The sequence below is a fragment of the Bufo gargarizans genome, chromosome 3 (assembly GCF_014858855.1).
Source record: "Bufo gargarizans isolate SCDJY-AF-19 chromosome 3, ASM1485885v1, whole genome shotgun sequence".
Taxonomy (NCBI): domain Eukaryota; kingdom Metazoa; phylum Chordata; class Amphibia; order Anura; family Bufonidae; genus Bufo; species Bufo gargarizans.
In genome coordinates this window covers 430,924,656-430,936,693 of record NC_058082.1, presented here as the reverse complement: position 1 = coordinate 430,936,693, position 12,038 = coordinate 430,924,656, and the positions used below count along the sequence as shown (strand labels likewise).

The following is a 12,038-nucleotide window of genomic DNA, read 5'->3' as shown; positions in this document are numbered from 1 at the left end:
CCATGCCAGTGTACTTCTTTTCAGTCATGAGTAAGGATCAGCACTACATGATCCGAAACGCGTAGACATGAATACCCTGTTTGGTTTTTAATGCACTATTTCCAATATAAGCTGCCACTTTTTTGTACTGGAAGCCGGATTTCTGTTTCTTTGGATAATACAGTCTTCTGGTAATCAATAACGAGAGGCAGGCATAAGGATTGATTCACGTATATATCTACTCTGTAGCGTGTTCTGTTTATTGTATTTGGCACCATATATAATACATGTCGTTTTATTGCCTCGTGTGTTGTGCAAAATGCCACAAGGGGGCCCACCGAGGCTTTACCGCCCAAGGGCCCACATGACCCTGGAGCCGCTACTGTACAATAGATGGTAATGATACGATGCAGCCTATTATAGGTCATCATGGCTGAGCAGCCTGACATGAACCCTCACCAACATGTAGTCTATGCAAGTGCCAGAGTGTAGTGTAGGCAGGTCAGCAAGTGCAAGCAACCAATCCTCCTCATATTCTAGGAGAGGTTACTGATGGCCATTTTAAATAAATCCTGTTTAACTACAGGACAAAAAAAACAAACAAATATAATACTTGAGAAACAGTGATTCCTGTATGGGCACACAGTGGAGGAAAAGGAAAATACATTATTACAGTTGAATATAAATAGTGGTAAAAGAAAAGAAAGACACCCTGTGTGTTAATTAAAGATGAACACGTTTCTTAAAATTCGATTCCGGTTCAATTAATCATGCTTATAGTCTTTAGGGTTCCATATCACAGGTTTCTATAATACACATCTATAATATGGTACCTGAGACATTAGAGAAGAATGGTCTACAAATAACTGCTTTGTTTTGTTACCCTGCTATTATCTATTTTTATTTTCCTTAAAAGGGAAGAGGTTTCAGATGCATTACAATGAATATGATGAGCTTCGGTTTCTATCACATCTGTTTCTGGAGTACTTCTGTCCACTAGATGGCAGTGTAAGGCACCACACATAGTTACATTCAAAACCGGCAAATGCATCTTATTATCGATGATTCTAAATGTAAAAATCATGAGACACCACAAGCCGATATGTGATTGTGAGCTATGAACGCTACATATTAAGTCTGATATAGATCTGTTGTATTGACATGGAGCTGACAACATTCAATCTGAAACAACATCAAATCACACTGGATTTGATTAGACCTTTTTGACCCCAATTAGAGATGAGCGAATTTCATATTTTGAAATTCGTTCACACTTCGTTTGGTGGTAAAAGCAGAATTGCACTATGGATTATGTTACCACGGACCATAACACAATTCTATGACGGAATGCATTCAGAGTCATTCCGTTATTTATTTAATCATAATAGAAGTCTATGGGCTACAAAACGGATCTGTCCTGTTTCCGTTATGCAGAGGAGTCCTCTCCTGCATAACGGGACGGATCCGTTATGCAGTCCATAGACTTCCATTATGACAGAATGAATAACGGAATGCCTCTGAAGGCATTGCATAGAATTGCGTTATGGTCCGAGGTAACGGAATCCATAACGCAATTCACCATTTATCAACAGACAACGTGTGAACGAATCTCATCTCTAACCGCAATCAACAGTAAAAGAAGAGGGTTAACCCTTTTATGCTGCCAACCTGTGTGCAGTTATATAATTTTTTCTTGCAGTTATGTTGATATATGATATATTTATTTTTTAAGTTATAGGTTTCAATGCAACTGCATATATACTATAATTAGCTGAGTGGAAGTAAAGCCAAGTGACTCAACTATGCATGAAAACATAGGACCTAGGGTCCAGAAAAATGGCAGCACTTTTTGGAGTGTGGTACAATAATGAGTGAACCTGGTGGAGGAAGTTTGGGGCTGCATTTCAGCAAATGTAGTTATGGATTTGGGCACTGTTAATGGTGTTCTCAATGACAGATATTTACCCATCATGTAATACCATCAGGGAGGTGTCTGATTTGCTCCAAATTTATTACTGCGGCAGGAGAATGACCCCCAACAAACAACCAATGTCATTAATTACTATTTTCAACGTAAAGAAGAACAAGGAATCCTGGAAGTGATGATATGGCCTCCACAAAGCCCGGATCTCAACATCATCAAGTCTTACATGAAGAGACAGAAGGATTTGAGCAGGCCCAAGTTAGTTCTCTAAGATGTTTGGAACAAGCACCCTGCAGCGTTCCTTCAAAAACTATGTACAAGTGCACCTAGAAAAATTGATGGCAGCGGGTGCTCACACCAAATACTCATTGGATTTAGATTCCCCCTTAGTGCCCCCACACAGTAAAATGACATTAGTGCCCCTACACAGTAGTTATGCCCTTTTAGTTCCCCCAGACAGTAGTTATGCCCCCTTAGTGCCTCCACACAGTAGTTATGCCCCCTTCATGCCCCCACACAATAATTATTCCCCCTTAGTGCCCCATAAGCCTAATTTTCCCCGTAGCACCCTCACAGAGTAGTTATGTTCTCTTAGGGCCCCTTCACAATAAAATACCTCCCTAGTGCCCCCCTTTGTCCCTTGGTCTTCCCTCATAGTAGTGCTCCTCCTTAAAGCCCAAATGGTGTAAATAAAATAAAACAAGCAGTAATTCTCACCTAGCCCAATTACAATGGACGGAGCACATTCTGCTCCCCGCAGCAGGTGAGGTGCAGTAATGTCAGTGGAGTAGGGGAATGGACAGACCGAGGAATGATCCTTGCATTGTGCCTGATGGGGAAAGCACTGTCCGGGGAATGAGGCAAGGGGGTGTAATAGATGACAGACATCTATTTTAGGCCAACCTAGGTCCCCCTGTCACTGCAAGTCCCATAGCAGTTGCTACAGCTGCTATGGTAGTACTTCTGGGTACATAATAAGTTGCGGTTCTGTTCCACATCTTTCAGTGGGGCCAGGCAGCTTCAAATAACTGTGGTATGGAATATCAACATATTGATAATACTCTGCAGTTATGTGGATGCTACTGGAGAGAATCAGCTGTGAGCATTACAAGTTTAAAGGGGTTGTCGCACGACAACAGCTTATCCCCTATTCACAGAATAAGGAAGATTTTTCTGATTAGCAGGGAACCAATTGCTGGGGCTCCCCACGATCACTATAATGTGGGCCCCGGTTCCCCAAGTGAATGGAGTTGCAGACATGCATATGCCTTGACCCAAGAACAGTAGAGTGGAGGATGGGAGTGGTAGTGGCTCTGGCTGTAATAGTCAATCACAGGGGCAATCCTCACACCGATGCTTGCCAATGGCCAGGGCTGTGAAAGGAGGGTACCCCCTTTCTTCCCTTGAGGCACACCCTGATGCTTGGCGCATTCTACCTAATGGTGATTGGGGGTGCTCTTGCTGTTGTAGGTTTGATGCCGGTGCAAGGCAAGCTGTGTAGAGTGCAATGGCAGACGTATGGTGCAGGAGTCAGTATTCAGGACAGATGCAGCAAACAAACATCTCTGCTTACTAAAATTCCTGCTCCGCTCACTTTATGAATGAAGCAGGCGGCGCAGGGGCATGACGTAGTGAGCTACGCTGCAAGCGCCCGCCCGGCCTCCTGACTGCCAAGAAGTACAGCGCTGGATTTAAGATGATTTGAATACTTTACCAACACCTACAAGTTAGATATGATGATACTACTGTGAGTGGGGCCCGGTGTAGTAGAATAAAGTGACTTCACCGGGCCCTGCTGCCATTACAGAACCAGATGCCGGGCCCCATTCACTACACAGGGACACTGTTATGGGGGATCCGTGGAAGACACATTAGATAAGATGCTATATATGTGTCATCCACAGATGCCCCCATAACAGTGCAATCCACAGATGCCCCCACAATGATTCCCCATAACAGTGCCATCCACAGATGTCTCCATAACAGTGCCATCCACAGATGTCCCCATAACAGTGCCATCCACAGATGCCCCCATAACAGTGCCATACACAGATCCCCCATAATAGTGTCATCCACAGACCACAATTAGTTCAAAACCCACCAAAAACGCAGCTTTTGGTTTAAATTTTTTTTTTCTTATTTTCCTCCTCAAAAACCTCTTATATGGGGCGAAAAATACGGTAGGTGGTATTGCCACCACAACAAGGTCACACAGTAACTGTTTGACTGCAAAGGATACTGTCTTCTTTATAAGAAACACAAGGCTGATTTCCAACCGTTTTACAGGCTGCTACAAGCAGGGGCGGATTGGCCATAGACCCTACAGGGAAATTTCCCAGTGGGCCGATGGCCAGAGGGCCACACAAGCCTTCTTGATGACCGCAGGCCAGGTACATAATGTTCTAATGCTCAATAGCCGCAGGTGCCCTCTTGAACTCAACTGTATTACTGTCCTCATGATGGTGATACAGTTAAGTGCTGTGGTGAGGGTGGCAGGATTTTGTGTTGTCCTGTGGAATTCGGTTCTGCTGGGGCAGTATTCTGCACTGCACTACAGTATTGCAGGCCCTGCCTACTTCGGTTGTCCCCACCTACTTGTTTTGGCAAGTCTTCTGTCAGTTTGAACCCACCTACAACACAGGGCCACTTTTAGTTTTTTTCCCCCCTAGGGCCACTTTAAGTTCCCAATCCGCCTCTGGCTACAAGTGAATAGAAAAATGCCAGTATGCCTATACTTAGTACAAATATATCCCCCTTAGTACAAATAGAATTGCTCAATATTGGCTTCTCCTCCAACATTTTATTAATATATGGGCAGTTTTACATTTTGGGTGGAATTTATGATGGGAAATATATTAAATTTCAGACATGTGTTCGGTAGATGTAAATGGTTAAACTGGTAAACTACAAAATGCTGCCACTGGCATTTTAATAGGAAATTCTAGGCGACATTCAATTTATGTGTTGAATAGATTAGGAATCTGCTTGTTTAAGAATCGGTGAGCAGAGAATATGTCACTTTCACTTAGGTACACTGCATGAATCCACCTGAAAAACAACTTGATGGCAGCTAATGTTATCTGACAGCTTTGCCCAGGTCTAATATTACATTCTCCCTGGGACATAACTAAATTAATGTGACTGTAAGCATGTTGATGGGTCAACTTGCTAGAATTACAAGATGATAGTGACAGGTCTAGTGCTGGACATTTACATCAATGGTTGCAGAAGCCAATGAATATCACTGTGTGAGAGACTAAAGGCAGCAGTTGCAGTGGATGTGTATGAGAACAGGATTATATAAGTCTGTAAAGAATAAATCAAGGCAACTGATTGAGAACCTTCACAGACAGGATTATATAAGGAAGATAGAATCACAGTTTAACCAAGGAATAGGTGTAAATATAAAAGTACAGATGTCACAGTTCTAAACTTGAGTGTAATATTATGTCTTATTGTTTTTGGCCTTTGAAAGCTATTGAAAAAGTCAAAGGGAACCTGTCAACGGCAAAACCCATCCCAAACCGCCAGCAGTACCTTCAAGTAGCCGGCAGTGAGTTTCGAATGATGATTTTCTTACTGCATTCTGATGAGGTAGAAGTATGAAAAACGTTCTTTTATCCTCCGTTAACGCTATTTTCCAGTCAGGCTTGAAGCCAACGGGGCAGTGGCCTCTTTGCTTCAAGTCAAGGTAACTGCTCCACCTGCCCCTTCGCTGTGATTGACAGCCGGCTGTCGGGCATAAGCGTTGTCAGTCACAGCCCCCCTTGACTTCAAGCCTGACTGGAAAATAGCGCGGACGGAGGATAAAAGAACGTTTTTCTTACTTCTGCCTCATCTGAATGCAGTTAGAAAATCATCATTTGAAACTCACTGCCGGCTACTTGAAGGTACTGCTGGCGGTTTTGCCGCTGACAGGTTCCCTTTGAATGTTTCTTGCCATTGGTTACTTACTGCATTAAGAATAACGATGAGGATCACTACATCTGTATTCATAAAAAGGTTTTAAATGTAACCATATCTATTCAGCCTGAAATTTAGACTTGAGGATTGAGGACAGAAGCCTCACCTGGAAAGTCCTTCACGTATATTGCTCAGTCGGCACTCCATCTGTAGCGCGCTGCGCGTTTCTAGGGATGGCGTTCCGTACAGTAATGGAGAAACAGACCTGCACTCACTTCTTAATGAAATATGCTAGAAAGTCCTTCAGTCTTCAGTGTCCACTGGTTTACATACCTGGTGTCTTATCACACTAGCTTATCGTGCTGGCTTAGTTTAACTATGTGCAAGGCTTCTAAAGCTTAAAGTTGGTATCAAGTTACCCCGTTGGAATAATGCACTAACCCACTGATTTTGGTGTGACCAGCACTCACTGCAATGTTTCCTACTGTCAGTCCTAACTTAGGTAGTAAAGGTGTCACTCTTCGTAAGTGGCTCTATTCTTTAAGGAAACTGTTACTTGAGAGTATAATACACTTATAAGATGAGGAAGGTAACTACTGGAGGGAGTATCTTCACCCAATTTAGGACTGAAGTGCGACTTATCTAGCTAATCAGTAAACCTATTAACCAATCTGATCTCTCAACTGATAAGTCTAGTTGTAATATGCATTACAAAAGCCCAACTAGTGCATACTATGCTAATTTCTACTATACTTAGTATACTTAACTAATTATCTATATTGTCTGTGACGGTTCTCATTTATCCAGGTCATGGTATATCTGTAAAGAATAAATCAAGGCATCTGGACGTACTGTAGGATAATAGAATCAACACCTTTGACCCCACGTTGGGTATAATGACCTCTGACCCCATTCTGGGTATAATTACCAGATGTTGATTCAGTTACATATTTATTCCTAGAGAATTTTTGTACAATCACTCAGAATTGAAAAAGCTCGTTGGAAGAACGAGTGAAACGTTTTCAAGAAATCTACAGTAAGTCCAGTTGCCTTGATTTATTCTTTACATATATAATTATCTATATTGTATCTCTCTAAATTCAAAATAATATGTATAGAGCCAACTGTATACCGCACAAGCACTATCTTCAACTACACTGCACTATATCTTACAGTTTGGTGCCCAGTAAGCTCTGTGTCTCCTTAAAATGCCTTGGCAGATGTAGTTATTAGGCTTGTTCCTCGCTTGCAGAAAAGCTATCAGGCAGGCTGTTTCAGCAGTGGAACAGCCTGTTAGAGTTCGCCATATCTGGTCTAACGAGATAGGCCCATGCAATGCCAGAGCCCATTGACTATAATGGAATCTAACAGGGACTCGGCTGGTTTCAGGCATGAGGACCAGGTTTTGGCCAGACAGAAACCATTGCGTGCAGGCTAGGCTGGATAAGGTGAACTCTGGGAGGCTGGCAGTAAAGCTATGCGGCCAGATAGTTTTACTGCAGGTGTGGAACCAGCCTTACAGAAACATAAATACATTTCAAAATTAACATTGATTCTTCCATTTGCATTAACTCAACGTTATACCTCATTGGAGAACTCATTTGGTAGTTGAAGAATGGTGTTTGTTTCTTAGCTTGCCATTTTATCACATGATATGAGATTGTGAAGCAAAAATAGAGAACCTGAAGGCACACATGAGTGTATTCAGTTGTAAAAGGCATTGATGACAATGGTATTCTTTTCAATTGAATCAATAAAGCTGACTTACTTTGATGTCCCTTCTATCAGCACTGCATAAACAAGATCAATAGGCTCAGCTCAATATACTGTAAATTTAGTTCAGATTGGCTTTATTAACATTTTGTGGAGCAAAATCGAAATGTTTTCAGTTAATATAGGAAATATCATATAAAAGAATGCATGTATTTTACAAAGCCTTACCTAGTAGAAGAAGCTGGCTCTGTGGCCTGTCGTTGAATCCTCGTGCGACGCATGAGGTGCTCTTTCATTGACATCTGGACCTCTGCTGGTATATCTGGGGAGGTGTGGCTGATTTTAACTGCTGCTTCCAGGAAGCCGAAGTTACTTGCATCCTTGAACTTGTCAGCCATGACTTCTTTTTCACTGGTTATCCCACTGTAGGTGGAGGAGACGTTCTGAGGGGCAGTCGGGTTAGATGACACAGCCTTGTTCCTCCAGGGCACCCACCACAGCTTCCAAAAGAGAAAGAGAAAAACTGCCACCAGGGCCAGCCCACACACAATAACTATCACTGCAAGGAGGCTGACGGACAGGTCTACAGAAGCAGGAAAGCAGACAGTGACATTGACAGAGAAGAAGGGGAGGACATGAGACAACACCAGGGACAGCAGAGAGACAAAGGGAGGGAAAAAAAGAATGGTCGTGAGAAAAGCGTCAAGGTTTGAAGAAAACAAAAAGATGACAAAACTAAGTTTAAGATTAATTAAGTGGGTGTCTGAGAGCTCAAATCATGTGTGAAGAAATGAAAATGAAAATGCAAACCATTCATGAGTGTGGTATGACTGTTCAGTTATTTGATTGAGTTGGAGGTTTTATGTAATTTAACACATTTGCAATGAATAGCAATTTTTCCTAGAGTAATGATGTTCATAAAGGATACACAACCCTTTTATAGCCCCAAGTATATGAAGTAACTTTGCAAATAGTTTTAACTAAAGACATCCTACCATTTTGTGTACACAGCTTCTATATGCATCTATGTGTCTCTATGGTAAGAAGCTGCAAACTCAGTGCAGTCTGATCCTGCAGCCATGCCATATTCTCTTCCACGTGCCACCTCTCCTGTGTGAAGGTTCAGCTGGAGAAACAGGGTCATATGAATAGAGGGTTAAACTACATAAAGGTTTTGTTTGTAGTCTGTATCATGGTGGCACACAGGTCTGCATAGGAAGTGAATACACAAGATGGTAGGATGTCTACATTGGAGCACTAAAAATGGCTGCAGTGGTTAATATTCCCTTTCAACTACACAAAGTCTTCAATGTCTGTATGGTTGACTCAAACAGTATAGTAAACTATGAAACGTTATAAGAAAAGTTTTAAGAAACAAAGGGTTCTAATTATCAGTGGCCGCATATGATTTTTCTTTTACATCCTCTAAACCTGTGATCTTTTTTCTTTATATGATCTGTTTTTCTTTCACAGACACACAGTAGAAATTAAAATTGCAAGTTAAATTTAAGAAAACAAGAAATCACCTCTTATGCCAATGCCATCCAGTGAACTTAACCATATGTCTATGTGAGGCAATGTATTGGCAAAATTGACTTATAGTTACATCCACTTGAGGGAAGGGGTTACAAGGGTATTGACATGCTACAAGACAGAGGTCTGATAACTATATTGTGACACCTGTGTGTCTATCCTGCTGCCACAGCCTAGATTGGAGATAACTCTGATCCCAGTAGTCTAGCACCTTAGTTGCTGTGATCAATACCGATGTTGGTATTTAAGTGGTTATACAGATTAGTCTACTTTCACACTCGCGTTTTGGCTTTCCGTTTGTGAGATCCGTTCAGGGCTCTTACAAGCGGTCCAAAACGGATCAGTTTGCATTCTAATGCATTCTGAATGGAAAAGGATCCGCTCAGAATGCATCAGTTCAGTCTCCATTCCACTTTGGAGACGAACACCAAAACACTGCTTGCAGCGTTTTGGTGTCCGTCTGATGAAACTGAGCCAAATGGATACGTCCTGGCACACAATGTAAGTCAATGGGGACAGATCCGTTTTCACTGACACAATCTGGCACAATAGAAAACGGATCCGTCCTCCATTGACTTTCAATTGTGTTTAAGGCAGATCCGTGTTGGCTATGTTAAAGATAATACAAATGGATCTGTTCTGAACGGATGCAGACGGTTGGATTATCTGATCTGCACAAAACGCGAGTGTGAAAGTAGCTTTAAGGAGGCTCTCTCAGTCACCCCAGGCCTGTATATGTGTATTTCAAAAACACAGTCTAGTGGATTGCCTTTCAGTTTATTGCAAGCAATAATGTTTTGGTATACTGAACATACCAATGCATCATAGTAGAGAAAAAAACTGAGTAAGAGCTCATGCACATGACCGTGCCGTTTTTTGCGGTCCGCAAACCGCGGAGCCGCAAAAAATGGAAGGTGCCCGTGTTGCCTTCCACAATTTGGGGAACAGAACGGGCGCCGGCAATATAAATGCCTATTCTTGTCCGCAAATCGCGAACAAGAATAGGACATGTTATATTTTTTTTGCGGTGCCGCGGAACGGAGCCACGGATGCGGACAGCACACGGAGTGCTGTCCGCATCTTTTGTGGCTCCATTGAAATGAATGGGTCTGCATCCGAGACGCCAAAACAGAGGCTCGGATGCGGACCCAAACTACAGCCGTGTGCATGAGGCCTTACTGCTTTTTTTTCCAATCTCCCTGAAAAATAGTCAAGTTAATCAATAATTTACATGTACTCAAAGTAGCTTAAACTAAAAAAAAATATGACTGATTCCACAACAGAGAAGTCCACATAAGGCCACATCAATAGAAGAATAAAAATATGATGGCTCTTGGAACACAAAACTATGTTATAAAAATTTATATGGTCCTTTATACCAACGGCGGCTTGGTCCTGAAGACTTTAACCATCTATCAGTACCGACTTACTCATAAAAAATTCATACATATGACCAATCCATTCATTCCTTTTGTGACATTTGTGCAACATTTCACACTCTCGTAAATTTTCAACCAAAACTAGTACTAGTGTGCCCCATGTGTGGTATTTTTGAGGCACCCTTCTTACTACTTGAATTTACTAAGATGACATAGGCAAATGATTTGTAGTAGTCCTGTCTTGTGTGATATACAGTAACTTTGCTATGTTGACTAAAGTGTTTACTGCATATATTTCATACATTTAACTCAATGATAAAACAGTGTACAGTAAACTCCTCAGCCCCACTCTAGTGGCCACAAATGTATCATTTAATTTATGTGTCTTATGTACACGCAACACTTTCGGTTTTGCTCCCATTTTTCATGAGCGGAACTCAAAGATTTGAAACATTTTCTACATACACAAAAAAAACATTACTCTTAAATATTGTTCACAAATCTGTCTAAATCTGTGTTAGTGAGCACTTCTCCTTTGCCAAGATAATCCATCCCACCTCACAGGTGTGGCATATCAAGGTGCTGATTAGACAGCATGAATATTACAGGTGTGTATCTTAGACTGCCCACAATAAAAGACCACTCTGAAATGTGCACAGTTTTGCCTTACTGGGGGCAGGAAGTCAGAAAACTAGTGAGTATGTGATGTGGCCACCATTTGCCTCACGCAGTGCAACACATCTCCGTCGCATACAGTTGATCAGGTTGTTGATTGTGGCCTGTGGAATGTTGGTCCACTCCTCTTCAATAGCTGTGCGAGGTTGCAGAATATTGGCAGGAACTGGAACACGCTGTCGTTTACGCCGATCCAGAGCATCCCAAACATCCTCAATGGGTGACATGTCCGGTGAGTATGCTGGCCATGCAAGACCTGGGATGTTTTCAGCTTCCAGGAATTGTGTACAGATCCTTGCAATGTGGGGCTGTGCATTATCATGCTGCAACATGAGGCGATGGTCATGGATGAATGGCACAACAATGGGCCTCGGGATCTCATCCTAGTATCTCTATGCATTCAAAATGCCATCAATAAAATGCACCTGTGTTCGTTGTCCATAACATACCCCTGCCCATACCATAACCATGGGCCACTCGATCCACAACATTGACGCCAGCAAAACACTAACCCACACAACACCACACACGCTGTCTGCTATCTGCCCTGTACAGTGAAAAACCGAGACTCATCCATGAACAGAACAACTCTCCAATATACCAGACGCCATCGAATGTGAGCATTTTTTTCCACTCAAGTTGGTTACGACGACGAACTGCAGTCAGGTCCAGACCCCGATGAGGTTGACGAGCATGCAGATGAGCTTCCCAGAGACGGTTTCTGACAGTTTGTGCAGAAATTCTTTGGTTATGCAAACCGATTGTTGCTGCAGCTGTCCGAATGGCTGGTCTCAGATGATCATGGAGGTGAACATGCTGGATGTGGAGGTCCTGGACTGGTGTGGTTACACGTGGTCTGCGGTTGTGAAGCCGGATGGATGTACTGCCAAATTCTCTGAAACGCCTTTGGAGACGGCTTATGGTAGAGAAAT

The 12,038-nt window shown here is 42.4% G+C and overlaps 1 protein-coding gene across 1 annotated transcript in view; it reads right to left on the bottom strand.

Annotated features, from left to right (window-relative positions):
- The window catches only part of SYT6 (synaptotagmin 6), a 591,815-nt gene that overhangs the window by 262,545 nt on the left and 317,232 nt on the right, over nt 1–12,038 (bottom strand). The window contains exon 3 of the mRNA XM_044288510.1: nt 7,748–8,019. Within this exon, the coding sequence (XP_044144445.1) occupies nt 7,748–8,019 (272 nt within the window). The remainder of the gene's footprint in view (nt 1–7,747; nt 8,020–12,038) is intronic.